Source organism: Alexandromys fortis, unplaced genomic scaffold, assembly GCF_014885135.2.
Source record: "Alexandromys fortis isolate MF-2015 unplaced genomic scaffold, M_Fortis_MF-2015_v1.1 scaffold_64, whole genome shotgun sequence".
In the NCBI taxonomy this organism is placed as follows: domain Eukaryota; kingdom Metazoa; phylum Chordata; class Mammalia; order Rodentia; family Cricetidae; genus Alexandromys; species Alexandromys fortis.
Window position 1 is genome coordinate 1550858 of NW_026067976.1, and position 26222 is coordinate 1577079.

General features: G+C 42.2%; 1 protein-coding gene across 7 annotated transcripts in view; it reads right to left on the reverse strand.

The window, feature by feature from the left end:
- Nucleotides 1-26222, reverse strand: part of Focad (focadhesin) — a 1203139-nt gene that overhangs the window by 48400 nt on the left and 1128517 nt on the right. For all 7 annotated transcript variants that reach the window (XR_007594464.1, XR_007594465.1, XR_007594463.1 and 4 more), the window contains 10 exons: nt 26059-26103; nt 21450-21558; nt 18475-18591; nt 15966-16204; nt 10788-10877; nt 4378-4525; nt 2473-2592; nt 1468-1590; nt 871-948; nt 183-254 (listed from right to left, as the gene is read on the reverse strand). Coding sequence is in view for 4 of the 7 variants with exons in the window: in XM_050157367.1 (XP_050013324.1) it covers nt 183-254; nt 871-948; nt 1468-1590; nt 2473-2592; nt 4378-4525; nt 10788-10877; nt 15966-16204; nt 18475-18591; nt 21450-21558; nt 26059-26103 (1141 nt within the window). In the remaining 3 variants the exon portion in view is untranslated. The remainder of the gene's footprint in view (nt 1-182; nt 255-870; nt 949-1467; nt 1591-2472; nt 2593-4377; nt 4526-10787; nt 10878-15965; nt 16205-18474; nt 18592-21449; nt 21559-26058; nt 26104-26222) is intronic.

Sequence of the window (26222 nt, forward strand, 5' to 3'; positions counted from 1 at the left end):
CCCCCCAGGAGCAGGGAATATCTGTCAATGAACACAGGCCCATGTACTACCTTGAAATGCCCATGAAAGTTTGTTAGACTTTCACATTTGCCAGGTAAGACACACCATGACAAGCAGTATGAAAAAGATAACAAGGGAAGAGACGTGTGTTCCACCCGGGGGCTGAAAATTCCTCTCCTTACCTCAGTTAAGGTTCGAATGACTTCATTAAGTCTTGCTTGAGACTGGGCGCTCTGGATGGCCTCTGACTTGAGCTGAAAGAGTGAGTGGAAATGAGCCAGGACGTGAGCATCATCTAGGACTGGCACAGTTTATCAGCTGTTGGAATATTTCAAGCATGTAAGTGGAAAGCTCCTCAAAGACAGGGCCCAGGATTTATTTACCATTGATTTCTTAGCACCTTTTCAGGGGGGCACATAGCAGTCCCTCAGAGTTTTACTATATGAACAAAGGTGTGTAATTCTGAACTGTGATAAACTTACACACACTTCTGTCCACTAGGATAGTGTTTCAGAATAAAACACTTGCAAAGATTTAAACTTGAATATTATAGATATGAATTGAAATTCCTTATGAGTGAATTTTGAAATTTCTTAGGGTTCAGTTACCTTCTCGGGTAGGAAAGTTTATGAAAAGTACCTACTTTAAGAGGCTTGATTCCTATAAATTAAACCAAACAAAGAGCAATCTCTTCAGAAAGAATTCTCAGCCAGGAGTACTTTTTTACAGAGCAAGGCACTGAAAACCCAGAGTAACTATCGCCATGAACACAAACTCCTCTTCCACTAGGATATTAAGCCAATGCCACCCTACTGTTGCTATGGTTAAATATGCATTCAAATTCCTTCCCTTCAAGTTTCCTAGCTTTACCTGCATGACATCCACATCTGAGCCTACCAGCGCCACCAGACCATGAAGAGCTGCGAGACAGAGCATGGTGGAGGAACCCTGCAAATCAAGAATTGAAACAGTCAACGGCAAAGCACGCCTTGGGTGTGAAATCTATATAAGTTGCTGTGCACAGCAAGGTCAGTGACTGAAATTATAACAAATGCATAGGGTCAATACAACTAAAATTAATAACCGACCATGAAATAACAACAGATAAATGCATAGGGTCAATACAACTGACAATTAGTAACTGACCAGGAAATAACAGCAGACTAAAACAAAGGAACATACTAAAGCTGTTATATCATAGGTGGCTTATTTTGGTTCTATTTGTCCAGAAAACTATAACATTGTTTTACAAGTAAAGCCCTATCAAGTAGCCAATTTTTAAAAAATAAGGCAACCTGTAAGTTGACAGACTGTACTTACATGGGACTAAAGGTATAGATGCCATTTTCACTTGAAATTACCTGTTCATTTATTGTTAGGCTATATATCTTAGCAGTTCCTATAAGGAATCCAATCAATCAGCTATTTTTCCTCTAAATTATTGAACAGTATACAGGTGACTCTTACCTCTGCCAGGACAACCTTAATCCAGTTGGGGAGGAGTCTGTTGCCCAAGTCTTCAGCTTTTCCATGTCCACACACAGACAAACCATGAACCAGATTTCCTAATGCCAGCGCAAAGCCTGAAGTCTGGTACAAATAAAAATAGGGGCGAAGGGAAAATATATATATAGGTAAGGACTCATATAGAACATTGATAATACACAGAGCAAAAGAAGCATTTCTAGGGTTCCTATCCCAAAGTTTGATGTGGACTTTGAAACAGAGTCTTACTGTAAGGAATTCTGCTGCTGTGTGTAGTTTATCTTAGAAGAACAATTCTGTCCTGTCAATTGATAGCTCAGTAGCTCTAAATTCTCAGAACAAGGTATGTGTGAAAAGCCCGAGGCTCACCACCCAAGGTTAAAATCCCCTCCTAAGCAAAAAAAAAACACACCACAACATGTGCAGTGTATGAACACTCCTGACATTGTTATTGCAGAGCATATTCTGAACACTTACAGGAAGACCAGCTCCTATAAACTTAAATTCCTTCCCCCTCACAGTTCCTTGCTTCTCCTGCATCTCATGCTAGCACATACTGAATATTTTATGGATACAGAGTAATGATCTGAGAAAGAGAAAAAACCACAATGAAGCTGCACACGGTGGTGCACACTTTCAATTACAGCATTGGGAAGGCAGAGGCAAGCAGATCTCTATGAGTTCATGGCCAGCCTGATCTACATACCGAGTTCTAGTTAGTTAGAGCTAGACTTTGTCTCAACATCTAAAAAAAAAAAAAAAATCATTACATTTTCAGCCAAACGTCCACAGAAGCTGAGAGATAAAACATGAGAAAGGCATCTGGTAGCCAGTGGCTGCTGGCTACAACGGCGACAGCCAAGAGTTATCAGGCTTTTCACCAGTTCTAGCTACACCAGAGTCCACGCCAGCCTAAGTAACTAGAAGGCAGCATGCAACAGCAGCATGAAACTCAAGGGGAGAAACCATCAGCGCACATGTCCCAACCTGCTGGTTGCTCTCTACCAACAGCTGAAGCTTGCTCATAATATCTTCAGCCTCCACAGCCTCAATAACGCCAGCACTGAACGCCGATGTACACACACAGCTGAGAGTGTAGGCAAGGACCTGAGAAGAAAACACAGCAGAAAAAATGTTTGCTCACAGGCAAAATCAAAGACCTTGGCTTAAGTGGTATCGCTCATCTGTCAAATTGCCCAGGAGAGCTGGATTTAGATATAGATACTCCAGACTGGCTAACAGTTTGCTGTGTGATTTATATGCTGTTTCATAATAGGGTCAAGACGGGGATCATTTTAGATAGGATTTGGAGGCTCAAATGCAAATAGTTATGAGATGAAACCAGGATTCAAATGTGGGTCTTCAGCCTCCAAACCAAAGTTGCTCACAGCTTTGATGCCACCACAGCAAAGTCGGCAGCGTAAGGAAGTAGATCTTTACCAACTAACACGTGCCATGCACGCCACTCCAGACTCACAGGAAAGACGTGAGACACAGCTGTGTTTCCATTCCCTGCGAGGGCCTGAGAGCATCAGTGAACAGGAATGCAGGCTTGGGAGGTAGATGAATCATGTGAAACTGAGAGGACTTGTTTCTGCTCTGTTTTTTTGTGGTTGCCATTGTTACAGGTGTGAAACTTAGTAAGTGAACGAATGGATATAAGAACAAATAAATAAATAAAAACCGATAAAGGGAGCAGAGGTGATACTTCGGCATCTTCTAAAATTCCATCTGTGGGGTCAGTTTGGGAAAGCCAGTTTCTGCAAACCCCTTCTTGCTACCTCCCGTGTTCACCATCAAACCCTTTCACATGACGCTGCTCAACTCCCAGTGCTGGCTGACGCATAAAAACACAAGTAGCCTCCAAGGAAGAAGCCAGATAGAAAACATCTGAGGATGGGCAAAACCACTTGCTGGAGGATTTATTAATCAAAACATCACAGCAGACAAAAGCATCCGTACAATAACCTTGTCTTCATTGATTGATCAAATTGTTCTTTCTTCGACACACACCCACACAAACGCACACTATATACATACACACATATAGGTATGCACACACATTTGTAAATCACGCTCCACGCTACTTTAAAAATGGAAATGCAGGGCATACCTAGAACAAAACTTCAACTCTCTGGGCCACAAAGAAATTCCCCAATTCAACAAGTCGCACTGCTGAAAGCAGAGGAGCTGAGCAGGGAAACACAACAGCCATTATGTACCCATCAATAGCTTGTGGGCAGGCTGGGGGAAAAGAGAATCTGCTCTAATGAGCGGGAGAATCTGGCCCGGCCACAAGGTCATCCCTGCCCCTCCCATAGGCGGGAGCAGGCAGATCAGCTTTACCTGGGCACCACAGAGAAGACGACACACACCTAAAGCATCCCCGCTAAACATGGGCCACACACGGCAATGGTGTCACACCAACTCTTTGCATCTTTTTCTGCCACACCAGGGTGGAAAAAAGCCTTTTTTTACCAAATATTGTAAAGGGAATTTCCTCAATAATTTTTCATACTAGTGGGCATTTATTTGTGGTTTCTTAAGCTTGTTTCTGACTTGGTTTTAAAAGTTACATTTCACTTGAGGACAGTTCTGAAAACCCTCAAGTTAGTCCCCAGAAGCTGCAGTTCTTGGGAAGTGCTGGAGTGACGCTGCTGGGGGTTTCTGTGTTCTCCAGTGGTTTCATCTCCTATACCACATTTAAGTCTAAGTGCAATCTGGAGGCCTCGTGATGGAATACATAGGTGGCTTGCCATTTTGATTTTCTGCCTATTTGTACCTGTAACTGAAATTTTCAGTTCGAGGGTTACTAGACTCTAAGGCAAAAAGAGCAGCAGCAATGAGAAAGCGGAAGACGGCGGAGCAGGGCGAGATGACCCCGCGTCCTACCTCCTGAAACGTCCTGCTCTGGCTCGCACTGTCATCTAGGTAGGTAGACAGCTTCCGCAGAGATGCTGCCACATGAACTCGTGACTCCGTGTGGCTGCTGTGGCTCATGAGGGACAGGGCGAGTCCAACTCCCAATACACAGCCGGTGCTTGGAATGCAAAAGAGACAGAGTCAGAATCACACACTATATGACTGCTCCACACTCACGCTGGGGTTCACTGCGTTCCGAAGCTGAGGTAGACGGCAAGGTTCTGCTTTCTGTCTGGTTCCAGCAACACTGTGGCTTCTGACATGAACCCCTGACCTCTTTTCTCGAAACAAAGAGTTTCTCTCAAGACAAATATGCAGCAGGGTGGGGGCTGTTGCAATTAGCAATGCACCTGACTTACATGCCTGCAGCTCTAGCTTCAAACCCTAGCCCAGGCCTAAAAAAGAGACACGCGCACGTCCGTGCACACATACACAATCACACACACACAGCTCTTTCCCATACACACATCCTAGCACCAACAACCGCACATCAGATATCCCACAGGACACAAACACGGAGCCTGACTGAAACTGGTGATAAACGGCTGTTTCTGTCCTCACAGGAATGCCACAGCCCTTCCCTCTGGCCTGTGCTGCTACACTATGGTTTATCTGCACAAGGAGAGACAGGCTAAATTCCAAGGTGGGTGCTCAGGAGCTCTGGTTATGGATGGGAGCGGTGCAAGGGAGTGGTGCTGAGGGCTTGTGTTGCCCAGTCAACTCCAACAAGTGGAATCTCTTTCTTAAAGAAACTGTGTATTCATCTGTGCACAATGACATTAATCCTCCTTTCCCCTCTGATCTCCGAGAGTACCACTGGGTCAGAAGAGAAAATGGGCAAATGACAGGCTTGTCAAAAGTTACCCTTGTGACAATTCAATTGGAATCTGGGGCTTTGTATCCCAGTGCCCTGAAAGGACACATACCATTTAAAGAAAAGAATTATTATCAAGAAACTTCAAGTCAGTATAATACAGTGCACCTGTGGCCATATTTTCCTTTCTAAAGTTTTTTCATTCCTGTTGCTTTTCAACTGGAGGTAATACCAGCATTTCAGAAAACATGCTGGTGCTTGTTTGACATCCCCCTTGTCATGATATACAGAGCTAAAGCAGGCTTCCTGGGCTTTTCTCCAACATCCATATGGAAAGCATTTTTTCTCATTAATGACACCTATGCCTTTGGCTGGCATCAAGAACCTTGCTATGAACACTCTAGCCTCATACCCCCAACAACTCTGTGCCAACAGTGTCTACACCTGAGAGCAGACACCTGGAGGGTGAGATGGCCTTAGAGATGTGCTCAAGATTACACAGGAAGCTTCCAGAAGAGAGAAGCCCCAGCCTTCAATTCCATCTGCCATGTCTAAGGCCCCTCTTGGGCCCTGCGTGATGTTACGATGATACCCACAAGAAGATAACTTTTACTGTTTTTCTAGTTTCTGTTGCATATTAAGCAACACAAGGTAGTCCTGTGTGGAGAAACTAACTCAGCCCACATCCAGACAGGCAGGATGGCTGCTCCAGCTCACAGGAGCTCAACAGCTAATGAATGCATTTCCCACCAGCTAAAACTGACACCTAGCGCCCTAGCGCCCCAGGACTGCATCTGAGGCCAGTCACATTTCTTAAGGAAGGCTACTCTTGATTAGCATGGATTTAAAGCTTTTGTTTTAATTAGGAACCTACAGGGAAGATTTTAGCTCTGCTTCCATATTGACACACGTGAAACCGAGACAGAATCAAACGGAGCTATAATTAGACACAATTTGATTCATATTTTGACAAACTTGACCTTGCTCTCCTTTTAACTATGTAATTGCTACTTATCCTTCAGATTTCAAATGGTTCTTCCTTGGAATCCCAGCAGGAAATCTCCTTAAAACTTTCCCATAGCCCCTGTATTAAATTATACTCTACAATTATGGTTATAAATTATGAAAAGGGATTATTTGAGGGACTGTTTCATCTCGAATTCCAGAGTTCTTTGACAGTGGCTATCTTCACCCCCCCCCCAATATAGTATCCCCAGTCTGTGGTCTTCAGCTGGGTGCATGGAAGAACTGATACAGAACGTGATGATGCTAAGGAATTGGCCACGGGAGTTTTATGAGTATTGGGTATACAGAATACCTACAGAAAAAGGGCGGGCATATATGCACACATGCACAATTCCTGATGCTTTTGTTTAATTGAATGTAAAACTGAACATATTACATAAAATTTCCAATCAGGAAAACACAATTTCTGTTTCTTGCCAAACTAAGCGAAGAAAGACGGATATTGTATTTGCATGGACAGATTATTTCTCTCAAAGCTCAAATAAAACCGGGCTTATTGTTCTCAATAAACAAGCCATTTTGTGGAGTCCGCTTTTCAAGGTGCCCTGAGCTGAAGCTTTCCTACAACACCTCAAAGGACACAGGCATAAAGGTTTAAAAGGGACATGTGACTTCTTAGGCCAGCGTTCTAAGGCACGGTTACAACTCTATTCAGGCAGGCAACATTAACTGTCTGTCACATCAAATGAATATACAATCTAACTCTGTGTGTGCATGTCAATATACATATGCTGGATATTCTTAATAAGTTAGATATCTGTAGCTCATATCTTGAGTTTTAGTTCAAGATTGGACCAAAATAACCCACTGACCTTTTAAAAGATTTCCTTGTTTCTTCCCCCAATTTATAGTATGCACCCAGAAAATATTCCTAAGGCTTTATTCATTTCATTTAAAATCTTCCACATCTTAAAAAATCCTAAGTCTTAAAAATTACTCAAATGATTAGCTCACCATGTCCACCTACTTAGCTTAGTCTAGAATCTTCTGGATATGTCTGCCAGCTCTAAACCACAAATGCCTCGGGCAGAGGTAGCCTGCATGTATTCTGCCCACTGAAAACAAAAAGGAGTTCAGCGTTGCTGCCTCGAACAGCTAAAATCAAAGCAAATGATATCATTAGATATTCTGCTGTGATTTTGGAATTACTAGCATAAATATGCTATAGGAATCCTAAAAATGTAGAAAAAAACCTTTAACTCCAAGGCTCTACATAAGGCTGGAGAAATGGCCCAGTGTGTAAGACTGACTCAAAGCTGGACACGGTCACGTGAGCTTGTAACATCAGCAGGAAGAGACAAACAGACCCTAGGAAATTGTTGGCAAGCCATTCCAGCAAAAATAGTAGGCTTCAAGTGCAGTGAGAGGCCCTAGCCCAAAACACAATGAAGAGTGATAATGAACACTCCCAGGGCCTCCTGGGCATGCTTGGATTGGGTGCATACATATATGCCTGCACGTGTGTGTGCGCGCGCACACACACACACACACACACACACACACACTTATTGGATATCATATCACAGTATATTAAGAGATCGCCATCGCTTGGTGGTAGTGGTGCACGCTTTTAATTCCAGCACTCAGAGAGGTAGAGGCAGGTGGATCATTGTGAGTGCAAGGGCAGCCTAGTCTACAGAGTAAGTTCTGGGGCAGCTAGAGCTACACAGAGAAGCCCTGTCTCAGGGGGAAAAACGGGAAATATCGCCAAGATAAATCATAAAAGAATGCCCCATTCTGATGTTCATGTGTCATATCACCTGAGATATAACAATAGTACTTGTCTAAAACAACCACAGATGAATCTTGAATTGCCTAGCTTATTGTTAGCAATCCTGCAGGCCAGGTACAAGCCACACAATAATTAGTTCTAATAACAGTTAACATTTGTATAGCACTTTGCCCTTTACAAAGCACAATTTAAATGTTATTGTATTTGTAACAGCTCAATAGTAATTAACCAAAGCTCAGGTCATTGATGAATAACATGACCACAATTAGGGCTGTCAGAACTGCAATGGCAAAAATAGTGCCACTAGGTGGCAGCAAAAGCTAGCGATAGGACCAGACATCCAGCCCAGGTGTTCACTCAGCAGGGACTCATCCATTGACTCATTGGTGAATGTGTTCTGGTAGAATCCTATCACTCGAGGTAGCACACTCCTGGGTCATCTACTAACCATGTCTCAGCAATGCTTTCACTATCTCCATGGGGGTGGGGGTTGCCCTATTCACTATCTCCCTGGTGGGGGGGGGGGCGGTTACCCTAAACTCTGGCAATTTCTTTAGACAAAGGAATATGCTATATGCCAGGCAATAAAGCCTGGGCCAAGTAATAGTGGGTAACATCTGCATGCCAATTGTGCTTATGAATAATAATAATAATAATAATAATAATAATAATAATAATAATAATGATGTTTTCTTCCCATGGAACTGTGTTCTCCACATTGTACTACACAAGACAAAGAAAAATGGTCCTAGACCCATTCCTTAATTGAGCCACCTATAAAGCATGTGACTATGAAAAGGTGTCAGCTCAGAGTCTTTCTTTATAGAGAAAACTGAAGAAAAGGCCTGTCTATAGTTCTCTCTCTGTTGCAATTAGGGTTTAGGATTTAAGTACCCAGGATACAGATATGAAAATGCAGAGGATTAACAAGTTCCAGAAAAACCTGAAACGAAGAAAGAACTTCACCCAGGCCCCCAAATGAGGAAATACTGAGCTCCACTAACGGTAGGAATACTGAGGTTTGAATAGGAAGGGGAAGGCTGTTTGGAAGTCTGGACCTTTAACTGGGCTTTGATGAGGAGGTGTTCCTGTTCTTCATTCCTCTGACAGACGGATCCCCTGTCCAAGCACACTCTCAAACACTCCTCTTCAATATGAAGATAAGAATCAAGAGCGAAGATAAGAATGAGGAAATGAGAATCTTACCAATCACAAAACTGAAAGTTAAGGTTAAACATACTTCGATGCGACACCTTTAAGTACATAAACACCTATTCCACATTAAAACTTCCCTGGAAATGAATGGGAACCGTATGTGAGCTGTTCTCCATTGGTCCAGTTGTCTAAGACCTTGCAGTGTTTGAACTGCAAGCTTTTCCACAACATCTAATATCCTGATCCATGGCTACGGTGAGTGCTTTGGAAGGACAGGTAAGGGAGAAAGGAAAGGGCAGGGGTGGGTTTCTTACCTGGAGGCTATGAAGACAATAATAGTGATGCATATATTAGACTTGAAATCTCAACCTGTCATTTGATCCAAATAATAACCACGTTCTTATTCCCCTCGCTACTAATTTTCTATATTCAGAAGACCCCAAAGGTGCCATCAGACTCCATTCCCGTATTCACACCACACACTGAAGATGTCACAAGATCCTGAGGACTTGACGAACTGTCAGGTTTCTATTCACTCTCACCCGACATACAGACAAAATCTCACCACTGCCCCTACTACAGAGATTAACTTTTTGTGATAAAAATCCTCCATAACCTTTCCTTTATATGGCTGCATCACTACTTTAGCTACTCTTTGTTATTCTGATACTAACAAGCTGGACGGTACAGAAGCACAACAGAAAGAGGTGAACTGTTACTTCTAATCTATTGTGATCTCTAGAAATAATGCCCCACAGGATTCAAACCTGAGATTCCAAAACACAGAAATCAAAAGAGTAAACGTTATTGTTAATAATATTCCACATAGCCTAATCAATCCATCTTATTCACCCATACAAGCCATGGAAACCGATTAGAGAGTAGATCTGTAACAGTAAGTTAGACAGTTCTTACTCTGTTTGTTTGTCAAGACAGGGATTCTCTGTGTAACAGTCCTCACCATCCTGGAACTCGCTTTGTAGACCAGGCTGCCCTTCAACTCCTGTCTCTGCCTCCCAAGTGCTGGGATTAAAGGAATAAAACCACCTGGCAGTTTTTATATTTTTATTCTTTTATGATTACTTTCATTTTTTGTTATCTTTCAATATTAGAATAAAACCATGAAATTTAAGGTATTTTGTTTTCAAGAAAAAACACTGAAGGAGGCTTAAGGTTCAAATGGGCGTAGGAGGAAGACCCATTTCTGTTAAAACAGATTGTAAACCCTGATATAATCAATGGTCCTTTCCATTTGGTTCCTCCGCCCGTGGCTTTACAATTAAATTCAAACCATCAGAAGCTCGCTTTTCCCACTCATATTCAAATAATTTCAGCTAATCTTGAAAAAAGGTTAAGTGAGGTTACCTGGCCACCAGATCCATGCCTCACGTACAATACAAAACAACACTGATGTTCGGTAACAGGATTAAAGTTACACAACAGCACTCGCTGCTCTGCATTTAAGCAAAACACTCACCAATGATAGGGTTTTAAAACAAAGAAGTTCTCAATGAAAGATTCTTTCTAACTGTTACTGAACACTCTGCAAAGGAACTCAAGATCAGATCCTGCAAACACTTCACCACTGCACTCAAGGCTTGCTGCAAGTAGCAAGCACTCTCTGAGCACCGGTTATGAAGGGAACCAACGTACTTGTGTTCAAGGCTGGGGTCAAAACAGCAGTTTTCCAGGGCATCCAAGGACTTTATCAGAAGAAGGTTCATCTGCTGGCCAGACATGTCACTAGATAAGGAGACAGGAATGATGGATTATTAATAACCACTCAACTGTTCACAGAGCATGACATGTCTGGGAGTGTGAGGCTCAGTGGCAGAGTGTCGCCCGGTGTGCACAGACTCCGGAAGTGATCCCCAGTACCATGCAGCAAACAAAGGCTCAGCAGGTACGATGCTGGTCTAACACGGCACAGAGCCTGCTGGTCTGACTTTAATCCCCAGAGCCAACGTTGTGGAAGGAGTCCCATGATGCCCACAGGGTGTCCTCTGATGTGTAACAGCATACACCCCCCCCCAATACACAAATAAATAAATGTTAATAAAAAAAGCCAAAGTGTTACAAAGAAAGTCTTTTTCTGTCAATATCTACTGGAAACAACAGCACTTCTTTATATATAAAAAGGTAATAACAATATTGGTCGCTCATATATGCTTATTTGTAGACAGGGAAATTAAGAAAAAAAATTCAGTAATTAGGTTTTTGAAGAGTGTAGTACAAATTCTAGTAGAACCCAGAATCAGATACAGGGGCTAATGCTGAAGATCAGAGAAGCAGAGCAGCCGGCCACTAGAGAGTTCTTTTACCTCCTCCAATGCTCAAACCGAAGGAAGAAGCCTGTCCTCACACTGCATCTCCAGACTCCATCTGTCCCCACCAAACCTCAGACTGTCTGAGCTCCTGTCTCCTTCGGCCTTGTATTCCTCTCTCTACCCAGTCATATCACTCCTGTCTCCACCTCCCTAGTGCTGGGGTTAAAGGCCTGTGATCCCAAGTTCTGGACTCTTGTGTAGCCACTCACAGAGGTCGTCTACCTCTGTCTCCTGAATCCTGGGATTAAAGGTGTGTGCCACCACTCCCTGGCCTCTAGTGGCTTAGCTCTGCACTTTGATCTTCAGGCAAATTTTATTTGTTAAACAAAATATAACTACGTTTCCCCTTTTTGTCTAAAATTTTAAAAAAAGAAGGCTATAGCTAGTATAAGAAAACCTGTATACAATAAGTATAATAACTATATACAATTTATACAGGCACTAAGCAACAATGTCTAGTCCATTTGCACTTGACAAATGCAGAGGGAATACTCCATTATCTGTCCTATCTTGGTGAGTCCAAAGTGTTATACCTAATTTACTTTCTAGTCTAACTTGCATTACCAGTTCAAAATTATCTTTTTATGTCTCTCAACCTTATACTTTACATTTCTTACTGAATTTCTTTTTTGAGTCCAGTTAACAAGACAAACTATAACTATCTAGTCTTCAACTTCCTCAGAGACCCAAGAAGGAAACAGTATATACTGAGAAGGCAGGAATTGCGAGCAGGTGACTTCTAAAATATGGGAGAAACAAATGACAAACAATAAGGCCTAAAAAGTTCTTTTGATTTTACACTTTGTATTTAAATTTTAAAACATTGAAGAACAAAATCTCAAATTTCTAAGAATGTAGAGTGATACTTTGGTAGAAAATGTAATGAAACTATGGATACAGTTATCAATCACCCCAGATCTCTCTTACAAGGGACACAGCTTGTGATTTCATGTCTCAGTTGAATGGGTTGTCAGTTCTCCTTAAACCCTTTAATTATATATTTTAAGGGGGAAATTCCCTAGACCTACATATTTCTGCTTCTGTATAACAACTCGTTTATATAATTGTCTCAGTGAGAACTAAGGCTGGATAGTAAGAGAAAACTTAAGCAGGCACTCTGCTCTTTCCTCTGGCAAAGCTGCGGGCTTCCCCACTCACGTTTTATTACTCTGCCTGTGGGTCATGAGCCCCGTGGGGCCACACATCAGATATCCTGCATCAGATATTTACATTACAATTCATAACAGTAGCAAAGTTACAGCTATGAAGCAGCACAAAATGATGTTATGGCTGGGGTCACAGCAGCATGAGGAACTGTATTAAAGGGTTGCAGTGTTAGGAAAGTTGAGAACCCCTGCTTTAGAGGTTACGGCAGCGGCAACAAGGTTGGTGTAATGTACCTTCCTGAATAAATCCTAGTTTGGAATTCATATTTAGGAGAATCATAAGCCAGACTGACTGTGGTGAGTGTCTCTCTTGCAGGAGGGAGAATCTACCCTGAGAACAATGAAGTGAGGGCATGTTTTCTTATGGGTACTTGATATTACTACCCATTTCAAGAACACAGCTTTCCTGATATCTGGCTTTATTTTAAATTATTTTTATTTTATGTTGTTTATGAATATTTTGCCTGCATGTTTGTCTGTTTATCATGAGCATGCCTGATGCCCAAGGAAGCCGGAACAAGGCATCAGAAGCCCTGGGACTGGACTTAGAGATGTTTGTGAGTGGCCCTGTGGGAGCTTGCAACAGTGCTCTTCACCGCGGAGCTATCTCTCCAGTCCCCGTCCTAAATTATATTCCTGAGATTCTTTTGGTTTTTCACTTGTGTCTGTGTATGGCGCCTGTGTAGAGCACCATGCGCACATGAGTACAGGCTCTCTTACAAACCTAAGGCCCTGGAGCTGGGCTTCTAGGTAGTTAGTTGTGAGCCACCACCCAACAAGGTACTGGGTACCAAACTCAGGTCCTTTGGAAAAGAAGTAAGCACTCGTAACCACAGGGCCATCTTTCCCGCCCATAGCCTTGGTTTAGGAAAAAACCAAAAAATGGTCTGGAAAGGTAACAGTGAATGTGATTACTGAGTAAAACACCCACCGGTAGAAAAAGTTAACTATTTCTGAATTCTCTGCTCTAAAAGAAACGAGCCAGTGGAACCAGGGATAATTCCATGTTGGTGACTACACTATCAAGACACAGGTCCCAAGAAAAGGATGCTGTTGAGCAAAGTTAGAATCTACAGGTACTCAGGGCCAGGCATGGCAGCACACCTTTAATCCCATCCTCAAGGAGGTAGAGGCAGGAAGACCTCTGATTGCGAGGCCAGCCTGGTCTACATATTGAGTTCCAGGATGGGCAAGGCTGCATAGAGAGACTGTATCTTAAAACAAACAAACAAAAAAAAAAAAAAACCAAAACAATCAAATAAACAATCTACTAGTATTCCGAGTGACTCAGCCACGATGAGCTGCCTGGAATCCTTTCCCAGGATTCTCTGCAGCTACAAATTCAACTGAGAGAGATGGGGTAGAAGGCAGCCCGGGAATGAGGGATAAGAGGACGTGTGTGCATCACCTTGGGGCTTTCCAGGCAGTATAATGAAACACACCCCCAATGCAAGCCTGACAGTCCTAAAGTCAGTGCAGAACCGTATCCCAAGTTAATGAAGAAATGAGGCTCGGCCAGAATGGGACGAAGTGAGTTACCCACAACTGAGCTGCCAGGGTTCAGTTATCAATGTGAAAACATCCTGAGAAAGACCTGAACACAGACAGCGAGGAGAGAACTATTTGTAGACAGCAGCAAAGGCGGAGATCACTTAAGTCTTAGGCCTTTGCAAAACACGCTATGTTCTATTGGACACACAAGGAATGAAAGAGTTGATTGCCATGCAAAGGGCAGGTTCCTTATCCGTATCTAGAGCTGCACCTCTGTGAATATTCTGGGCATGTTTCATTGTCATTTAAAGATATTATGCCAGTCACTCCACTCATCTGTCAGATGTTTCCAGAAGCTAAAGATGTTCGCTTGAAATATCCATTCCCAAAAGCAATGATGTGGGATTCCCCTCTGTATGAATGTGTTTTATTACCACTGATAAACAAGCTGCTTCAGCCTATAGCAGGGCAGAATATAGCCTGGCTGGAAGAAATATATATATATAGAGAGAGAGTAGACGGAGTCAGGGAGACGGCATGTAGCTGCCAAAGGAGTAATATGTCGGTACCCGTAAGCCACAGTCTAGTAGCAATACATTAGTAGTGGTAGATTTTTAATAGAAATGGGTCAATTTAAGATGTAGGAGTTAGTTAAGAGTTAGCCTGAGCTAATAGGCCAAGCAGTGTTGTAATTAATATAGATTAATATAGTTTTTCCGTGATTATTTGGGTCTGGATGGCCAGGAACAAAGGAACGGCCTCTGCAGACAAAGCAATAGTAAATTCTCCCCCTACACACACACACAAAAAAAAAAACAAAAACAAAAACAAAACAAAACAGAAACACAGCATTTGTTCAAAGTCTGAAAGTTACAAACAGAAACTTAACCTCTAGTTCCAAACACTATAGATACTGTGTGATGCCATCTAGTTTATCCACACCAACACCATTGTTTGCTTTTGGACCACTAACTGCTACCCACCAGGAAGTATGAGAACAGCTAACATCATAGCTACATGTTTCTACCTGTATCCTATTTCCAGTGAAGGAAGATGGGGCTGAAGTCGAAGTCACTGCCATTAAATATTCATGGCAACTAACACTCATGTTAGACTACACTACAATCAACCTGGATGCATAAAATTGTATGGTTTAATATAAAATACAGGGGGAAAACCAAGTATGAACAAAACTAAAATAGATTAACTGATGTGTAGGAAAACTCGACGCTCAGTGGAATTTTCCACCCGAGTCTTTCATATTCCATTTGATCCATTCCATCCATTCACTGATAATGCTAGCAGCCTAAAAACGAGAAACCACCCAATACAATATGCACAGATCAGGAGCCTTTAAAGATTATTAAGTGTAGCCAGGGCAGAGGAGAAAAACAGCATTGTAAAATTGGGTACATGCAGTTCTCAGGTGATTCAGTGACTCCTGGCACCCCTCTGCTACATGGGACTCCCCCGTTGTTCCTTCCCACTTATGGAGATGTCAACAATGAAAGGGCAGGGGAGAAGTCTTTCTTCACTTACAGCACTTTAAGGCTTTTGTTTATGCCTATTAATTAAAAAGGCGTACTTAGGGCTTCTATCTTAGCCTGACATGCTTTTCAAGTAAACAGTTACTTGAATAATAACCCCCAAAGTATATTAATATCCATATGATGGTATTTTAAGGCAGCGGAATTCACCCATCTAAGGGAATAAACAATCAACTCAACCATCTCAGAAATTCAGCAAGCACATACTGCTCAGATGGAATGTTTAGGAACCCGCATGCATGCTACAGTCCGTCACTAAATCACAAGGAGGAAACACAGCAATACTTCAATCAACTGTACCTTAGTTTCTCTTCACACAAGCGCGAGAGGAACATCCCCAAAGCAAGGCCCATGTGGATTTGCACGGCTTGAGATTCATCAGCACTTGGTTTCCCAGGTAACCTGGCAGTCAGCATGTTCAGGATTTCCTCAACCTTCTCTTTGCAAGAGATAATGAAAACCGGCACAAGGAGAGACAAAGCCGTGGCGGCGGCAGAGCGCGCAATAGCGCTGGCCGTGTTCTCACCAGAATAGGACTTCTAGGACATGCCAAAGAAAGAAAACAGGGGTTAGCCTCTTGTTTAAAACACGAATCTGTTTAAAACACCTATCACACAAACACTACAGCAACACAGGCTTCTTCTATACTTGCCCTGCAGACAAAAAAACAGAATTTAAATGTGTTTGCTACATACCCTGATTTCAGTCAATGAGTCCATCCACTGCCGAGTGAAATCAGCAATGTTCTTTTAAATTTCAAAGACAGAGTTTGAAGTGTCTATGTTTAGAGGTTGTGGGCTCTCTCACTATATAAACTCAAACAGTTTTGATGTTTTTAAAAGCCTGCATGCATATAATAGGAAAGCCAAGTCAGGCTGTCAGCTCTTAGACAAGCTACATTACAATTGTCCAGAAAGCTAGGACTTGCCCTGAAAGGAAAGAAAGGGAGGTGGACAGGAGTTCAAGTTCTCTCTACAGAGAAACAGGTGGAAGTTTAACACAAGACCTATTGGCACATCTCCCAAAATTTTTGGTGGGAACACAACCCAATAGATGGATTATTTCCTACAGGGGGTTAATTCCTTTTAATTAAGAGGGAAGTTGAAATTCTAAAAGCTTCTGGTTAAAAGCAATAACCAGCTATTCAAAAGGAAATGGAGGGCTCTACATGTGCCTTCTGATATGCAATTATGGGGAGAGAAATGAATAACAGCCCTAAGAGAATGACAGGGCAGCTGAACATGAACAGTATCTGCAAGAGTCCCACGTTAGAGCACGCCACCACACATGCTATACGTCTGCAAATGTGTCTCCAGTAGAGAGGAAAGCCTCTTCAGCACCCTCACTATTGTCCAGCTACGTTTTCAGATGTGTCATAAAGGCGGCATTGTGCCTCGCAGTTGAAGCACGCTACAATGTGCTTGAATTCTGTCTATTTGCTCGCCGAGCTCTGGTACTTTAAGGACAAAAATCAAGTATGTAGGACATTACACTCCAAGTTAATATAATGTTTCCAAATGACAGAGTTACTCAAAAGGACACAGGAAATAAGGGAAGTGACTTTTGAAATGGGTCTTAAAATGAATAGTGATGTAAAAAGAATAAGAAAAGGTAAGAGGTAATTTTGAACTGGCTAAATAAAGAGGCTGTCTTACTGGTTCACAAGAACCAAGCAGAATGACAGGAAATCTCACAGAGTATCTTGTTCTGGTAAATGTCTGACCCAGCTACTGCATAAGCTTCAAAACAAGTCAAGCAAACCAGCACTAATAGATGACCTCTCTGAACAAAACCCAACTTACGACTTAATTCTATATTACCTACCAAGTTATTTTTAAATCTAGCATTGGACCCTAAGCCCCAGATCAATACATCCCTGGTCTTCCCAAGGGCAAGGGAAGAGGGAGCAGGGCATTTACAGAGAAGACTTTAGCAATGCATTGTGGGCTAAATCCATAATCTTAGCAACAGGTCTGGATCCGTGCTACATTTTTCTTCAACAACTACAATCCTCAGCCACTCAGCTGACTGTCCCGTGATCTCTGCAATTCCCTAAGCAATAGTTACTGATAGAGCAAAACCAAAACAATTCTACACCACAGCAGAAGTAAATTGATTCCACAAGCCCAAAGGGAGAGTCAGACAACAAGATGTGCATTTCCCGTTGCTTCAGTCATTAGCCGCCATCGTGAAGACAGGAGAGGAGGGGCAGTCATTTTTCACATGACCAAACAGGGTTACTTGGTATTTAAAAAGAATTTTATTGTTTTCAAAATACAACACTTACGCTTAACTTAAATAATTTCACCTTCTCAATCTTTGGTGAGGCAGAAAAACACAGCAAAGGAATTGAACTTTTATTTCACCAGGAAAACAAGAATGGTACCATAAAGTGTCAAGTCGATACTCAAAACTGAGAGGTGGCATATACAGTCTTTAGTCATCACAGAGGACACCGCTATTCTTATCATTTTATAAATAATGTCAAAAAGACCAAACAAATTCAGAGAACCATGTATCCCACAACTATAACCTTTGACCCTTACTACACAGCAGAAAAACCTCAAGAGCTTTCATGCTACTGGTACCTGGGGCACATCCTAAATCAACCAAACTGTGGGGCCTACCTACACACCAGTCTTTCTTCACACACACACACACACACACACACACACACACACACACACACACCTCTAGCCTACAGCTAGAGCTGGAAATTACTACACCATGCTATGGTTTTCGTGTGAACAATGGTTGTCAGGAGAATTAACCCTTGGTGAGTCTGGTCATTTCTATTTCCTGTACTTACATGATAAAAGCAGGAAAAGAGCTGTCCTCTGGGGCGGTAATGGCTGTCCACGATGACGAGGAGAGTATTAAGCACCATGGAAACCCACTCCTTCACTGGAAGGAAATTAGGTTGAACCTGTAGATGAGGAACAACATAGAAAGATGGTAGGAAAACAAGAACCACTAAATTTTATTTTGACGTCCAGAGTACAGCCATCCCTTTGTTACATAAAGAAATGCTATCATCAAAAAGTAAAGTTTATCTGCTTGGACTATATGAAGAGAGTTGACAAATATATATCCTTACCTGTTCCCCAACAAGAATACATTTATTCAAGATTTATCAGAAGTGGGAAGACAGAGGCTACAACAGAATATACTCAGATTTCCTCTGTCCCATGAATTGTGATAAACAACATACACAAGAGAAAAGTTCAAAAAAAAATTGAAACGTCCCAAATATATGACTTACCTTTTCACAAAGTAGCCAATTAGCCTGCAACAATCTGACTAACATCTCTAGCATTTTTGTTTACTATTACATATGGCTGTCTATTGCATATCATGTCTATTACAAATACATTTACCTAACTCACAAATTATTTTTTTTTAAAAAAATCTCCTTTTACTAAAGAGAAAACTTAAAGTCAACCTGTGACAATGGGGTCAGAAACATTCATCTTAAGATCTTTTGTTACTAGTCACACATGTTCAACTTCAATCAGATAATGAGATTTGGATTTTGTATGGAGAAATGGCCAAAGGCAAGGTCAATAAAAATAAAAGCAAAGCCCCACTCTTAACCCTTCACGGCTTCTCAGTATGAAAAGACTCAAAGTGGGGTAAAGAATATGAGAATCAAGAACTTCAGTTCTGAGTTATTATCCCCCCCTCCGTTATTATGGGGCAAATTAACTTCACAACTGGTAGTTCACTATAAATACCCCCCCCAAGAAAAGGAATCTTAGAATATGTATGATCTTTTAGGGTTATGAATGTAGTTAGTATGTAAGCCTTTGCTAAGGCATTCCATGGCTCTTTCAATGAAATGAAACATTTCCTTAACTTTTTCATTATTAAAACAAAACAAAGTTAAATATTTGAATGTTAACTGATTATGCTTTTATCATTCGTATAATATCCCTGGGCCGCACCCCCTTCTCTCCATGGCATACATATCTGTAGCCCTTGCCTCACGGTCCTGGTTTTCCTGCTCACCGATGACAATGTCACTGGATGTGATACTGGGTTATTTGTATCTCCAACAACAAATTAGGCAGGACATCGAGTACTAGTGAAAGTACACAGTTTACTAAGAGTGAGAAAGCGATGAACTAGAGCAGGCCTAAGCAAACAGTTGACTCAAGAATCTCAAGTTCACTGAAGGGGTCTTGTGCTTAGGTAGAGAGAGGAGCTGCTCTCCAGGGCAGGGATAGAGTCAAGATCTGCACTTAGCCAATCAAAGGGGGTTTGCCCCTGACTCAGAGGACAGAGACCCCCTCCCTGACCTTGGTCCAGTAGAGTAGACCACACTTATCTTTGCTATTATCAGGACATGTCTCACCATAGTTACCCACAGGAGAGATGGTACTAGGTACTGCCCTACAGAAAGCCCCCCAAGGAAGGGTTGCTTGGTTCACTGGGCTGTTTCTAAGCTCACCTCCTTCTCTCTCTCAGTTCTTTAGAGATAAATTAAATGATCAGATGAAGCTGTGTTCTTAGCCTACCAATGGCATGTGCACAGGACCCTGTGAATCTGAATTGTAAATGGCGGCTGCAAGGACAACAAATGACACAAGTACAGATGGTCTGCTGAGCTATTCCAATAGCTCTTGTATCAGAGGCTTCCTTTGTCCTGCCCAAACCCAGCCTTTAAGTTTTGTCTTCAATTCCAAGGGTTTCCAAATCCAATGTATTTTCAGTTCTGTTTTCAACAGATGAGAGTTTGTTTCCTTGCACCCAGAAAAGCACCATGAAAGGAGAACACAGAGCAGGTGACAGCCGGATCCCAGTACTTGTGGGAATGCGGCAGGAGAGTGAGGTTGAGGCCAACCTGGGCTATATAGTGAGATGGTATCTTAAAAACCCAAACAAACCAAATGAAGACAAAACAGAGTACAAATGGCTCATAAAACACTCCTCTAGGACAGAGACAGTGATGTTAGTGATGGCTTCAGTTATCAAGGGCTTAGCATTTACCTGCTGTCGTGAGATTGTGTGTGTGTGTGTTGGCGAATTCATTTAATTTTTGCAGTACCATTATCTGGGAAGTACTGTCAATCCATCTTAGAGATTGGGAAACAGGCTCTAAAAGTGTAGCTCACTATGCAAAGGTCTACAGCTAGTAAGTCAAAGTCATGAAATTGAAATACAGGCCTCTGTTATTCCACAGACTGGGTTCTGTTTTGTTTTGTTTTGTTTTTAACTACTCAGGCCACATCATATCTGGATAATGATAGCTAACAGATAATAGAACTTTAAACAAGAACAAATCCACAGCTTTTTATTTTGACAGATATGAATTATCTGAAAAAAGTACATTGGAAATGAATATTGGCCAGCCTGCCACACGTTTAATTAAGAAATAAATGCCTTGCAACAATGAATAGGCACTTTATCATTGACATCTACAATTGAAATGCAAAGTACAACATTTTCAGTGTGTAAACACAGCTTATTTATCATTTTCTGACAGCACTGCTCACTTTCGGTAAGCCTGGTTAACCTCCTAAGATTGGTTACCAGTGATGTAATCACAGAAAGACGGCCCTTGTTTCGTAAAATTGGCACCTTCAGATGGAAACGACCACTTAACCACACTGGGGAAAGCAGAACAGAAACACGAGTGAATCAGGAAGACAGCAGAGCTAACAAGTAACAGGATTTGAAGATGCAGTCACAGAACTTAAGTTTGCAAACCTAGTCCCAGGCTACCTAAGTCAGAACCAAAGAGATGTAACCAAAGCCCACATGCCCTAAATCCCCTCGACTCACCTCCAGGACTCCATCAGAATCTGAGGAAAGGCTGGCTTCGTGCTTGGACACCACAACAGCAAGGCTGCTTAGGGCCAACAGGGCATTTCCTTTGACCACCGGACTCTCCCTGTGTTAGAAAAGATCCCAGGAGAGAAGACACTATCATGGGAAAGCAGACAAGGTGGGAGAGCACAGCCACTGCAGCGCAGAGCTGGCTGAAACAAGAAAGAGGATGCAGCTACGGGACTGCAGAGACGCTCGGTGCTTAGACTACTTGTTCTTGCAGAGGACCTGACTTTAGTTCCCAGCATGGCGGTTCACAACCATCAATAATCCAGTTCCAGAAATCTGACATGCTTCCAGACTCCATGGGCCCCAGGCATACATAGGATACACATACATATGCAGGCAAAACACTGATGCATAGAAAATAAAAATAATCAGCCAGGTGTGGTGGTGCACACCTTTCACGCTGATCTCTGTGAGTTCAAGGTCATCATCGTCTAAGCTCCAGGACAGGCAGGGATACCTAGTTATCCCTGTCTTGAAAACAAAGTAAACTTTGGAAGGCATTGGTCTGTTTATCCTCCGGATACCAATAACGTCTGTGCTGACACGCTCCTCACCATGATCATTACGACCTTGTGCAACTTAGAAATGCTAGCTCTTTACGTCTACGTTTTCTTCCTGTGAATCTTACTTCATTCTCTGACACAGAATTTCCCAAGCTATATTATTATATGTCATTTTGGGCAATCTGAATTTATTGATCTATCCCCCAAACAGAATTAAACACCTAGCGAAGTGTAATGGCCCCTTGTGAAGCAGCAGTGTGTGGAAGCAGCTCCCTCTGAATCAGGTCACAAGTGTCCTTTATTCCCACAAAAGATGTGGCAGCGTTTGGTCGTCATGAGTCTCCTTCTCCCTTATCCCACTAAATCAAAACCAGAAACCTTAGAGTCACTTCATAATATGACTTGGCGATTCCAGATAAGATGGGGGAGGGAATGTTTTGAGACTACTTGGATTGAGAGTTGTTCTGTTAAATAATTCAAATGATAGTTTTCTAATATTAACACTAAACACTCTTATCTTTTACTTCATAACTTGGCATCATAAAAATAACCAAACTTTCATATATACTTAGCATGCAAAGATGTACATTGATTACACTTCCCAGGCTACACTTCCTATGGAAGAAAACTCTGAATGAGACAGCGATGAGCTGCTGTCTGCAGCAGAACGTCCCCATCTCAAGATGCTACTCCGGGGTATATAACTGTATCTTCATAATGTCCACAGAGAAAGTCCCCAGAGCCCTGGAATGGAGCCTGAGCTCACTGCATGCATTCGTTCTAGGCAGTACGGGGTTAGAGCAGAAGCAGAGGGTGAGGACGGCCTTCACACCAGTTCTTCAGGCAAGGCTGGTTCCCACCTCCAGATCACTCCGCACAAAGCTGGACCTGAGGACACGCGTTCTTGCATGTTTGCCTCTATTCTATAGGAATCAAGTCTTTTCATTTACTTAATCCTTTCTGCCTCTCTCCCCCCCCCCCACCTTGAGCAGAAGCAGTTCAGCTCAGCCCTGCTCTGCAACTTGCTCATTTTGTTGACCACCCTTCAGTTCAGTCTTCTGTGAGGTCTGCCTTGAGTCAGTAAGGAAGGCATCAACATTCATACTGGGGAACTGGGATGAAAACACTGGAAGGACTCCTGGAGCTCTGAACAAATGGCTACTACTGAGGTTGGGGAAATGTTAATCCCTGAGGATGGATGTGGGGGAGAAGGAGAGGGAGGGAAGATGAAGTTGTTTAAAATTCCCAGGCATCTGAAAATTAAATCTTTAGTCTTCTCACTACACAGAAAACAGTTAATTCTGGCTACCCGGAATTGCATATCAAATCTCATTAAACATGCATCTCACATAAAAAGTTATAATACTCAAGTTAAAAGGAGAATTTAGCCTATGTCTTTTTAAAGATTGATTCTGATTTTTAAACTTGCGTGTAGGTATGCATGTCCATGGGAGTGTATGTTATGTGTGTATTGATGCCGTCATGCCCGTGGAGACCGGAGGAGGAAATCAGATCCCCCAGGGCACGAGGTGCAGTAGTGGGTGCTGACATGGGTGCTGAGATGCAAACTTGTGTTCTCTACAACAGCAGTGCGTGCTCTCAGCCACTGTGCAGTCTCTCTAGCCATGCCTGCTGCAGGTTAAACTGGGATTCCACATCACTCTATTTCACTCATCTTGACACACCTGAGTGTGTATGGACTGTGGAAAATGAAGGAAAATATATTTCAGGCCACAGTAATGAGATCGTTGGATGTAGGCTGAATTTTATCTAGACATTAATTTCCAGCTAAAACATAATTGCTCCAGTCTACACAAAGCATCCATGAGTCAGGTTCCCAGCTGGAGAAGGCACCAGGCCTGGAGACCTGCGACATAGCCACAACATCGGCTCGTGGATTACAGTGCACACTACATACTTAGCAAACACCAAGGAAGAGCCGGCTGGTGAAGTCTGCGACCAGAGCGGCACAAACTCGCTGCCTTGTTACTCGAATAACTATCCCCTACCAGTCGAACAGCTGTGACTGATTTGCATAATAACATGTCAGCATCAGTACAGTCTTTATCTAAGCAACACCACTGACATTTTAATTAAATTGTCCTTTGGAACAAACTGATGTCATTAACCTAATTAAAAAGCACAAGGAAGGATGAGCTTCAGTGGTGCTTTCCGAGGGACAGAGTATTGCATTACATATCAGCAAAGTGACCCAATCATTTGGGGATTTTCGTCTTTGAGTTCAAACCCATTTAATTAATAATAATGAAAACAAATTGCCATCAGTCATCCGTCTTATCCATGTTCTGGTTCTACCTTAGTCATAACCCTGATTCTCAAAAATACTCTCTCAAACAAACAAGTCAGTAACTGTGACTGGATGTTACTTTCTGCACTTAACTAACCAGTGAACTAAATAAGCCCTGGCCTCAGGCAGCCACAGCAGCTAAACTATCAAAGGGTTGGAAAGAGGGCTCTGCCTGGGTGAAGGAGATGTGGAGAGAAAGTGGCCACCATTTTCTTGTATTCCATCTCTGTCATCCAGCCTCTGGACCTTAAACAATGTCCTGTTCACTTCCTGCCACAATTAGCACTATCTCAACTGCTTTATAAGATAAAAATCTACAAAACTATACTGTGAAGCTTTTGATAAAAAGGTAGTAATCCCATAAGAATACGGATTGTTTCATTGTGTGCCCTGAGAATGTGAATACATTGGCTTGGGCACTAGTAGCAATGTGCTGTTTCAGAAACCTATAGAGAAAGGTCGTGTTGAAATAAGATTTAAGAACAGAGGTATAAAGGTGACTTCAGAGGCAAAATTATAGTTTGTCTGAACATAAACCTGCTTGTTTCTTTATCGTCCAAGCTTTCTGCTCCAAATGCCCTGTTTCTAAGAGGATGTAAGAACAGCACTGCACAGTAACATAAACCACAAGAGGAAAGACTTCAAGGTCACCCACCCTCACCTGTGCAGAAAAGCAGATGCATCCCTAAAATATCCTTTCTGCACCGGGTTTCCCCATGCCCATCCCAGCAGTGTGGACAGGAGACCACCAGGTCTCTTCTTTATTCAGTGGGGGGCACAGGGGTGAGTACTGAGCACAGGCTGAGATCCACTTTGCTATTATACAGCTGTTACTGTGTTCCCTTCATACCTAGTCTTTACAGCTACATTCTGTCCCAGGATATGACACGGGCTTCAGTGCACATGAAATCCCAGGGCAGGAGAGTGACTATGTCATTGGAGACTAAGACAGCAAGGCAACACACACAGCAGCAGAGGGTGATGGTGGAAGGGAGATATGAACGCAACTGGCTTGTGTCTCTGCTGCCAGGAACAATTAGTCTGCTTGTTAGCGGAGAGGCCTGAAGTGATGGCTCCTGCAAGTTCATTAGGGGGTAATTTCCTTAGTGAGCTTTGGCGTAGGGTAAATAAAAAGCCTCACGGCAGTAACACTCAACTAATTTTTGTTCAGACCACCGCCAGGATATAACTGACATCGCCTTTCACGGAGTCTTTGTATTACTGCTGTATATATAAAATTCATTTTTAAAGTGTGTCATAGAGCTGATGAGGGTTATCCAAGGCCAGATGAACTGCTAATTAGAATCGGATTTTTAGACACACTGGACCCAATAGCAACCAGGAAGTGTAAGAGGGGTCCCACTTTATTTGCTGCATTGCAACAGAGATTCAATAATCTATTTGTATACCCAATGCAACTTCCCTTCTCCAGAATTCATTTTTCCTCCTTGAACTAAGTTATGATCCTTTACATTTAAGCCAAACTACATGGCATTTGTTACATGTTCAGGCTGAATATCTCTCTATTAAAATATATGCATTTGCATCCATCCCTCTGCATACAAAAAGGCATGAGGTGGGAATTAGTATAGTTGGCAGGAGTTAACAGTGGTTTTCTATAAAAAAGTAACCAAAAAATTACTTTATAGTTCTTAATGTTATAAATTCCCTAAAATGAGAAAGTGTATGTACCTGTCCAGGAGTGAAAGGTTTATTGGGATTTTGGGTAGAATAAATGACTTACTTTGCAGCTGTCTTGGTGATCTCATCAGTCAGCATGTCTCTGACCCTGCAATAAAGATGGAAAACAGACATGAGCTTATATGACACCAATGACTGCACCTACTACCTTATTGGTCAATTTCTAAGAATTTCCAGAAGGCCAGTCATATGGCTCAGCAGGCAAAG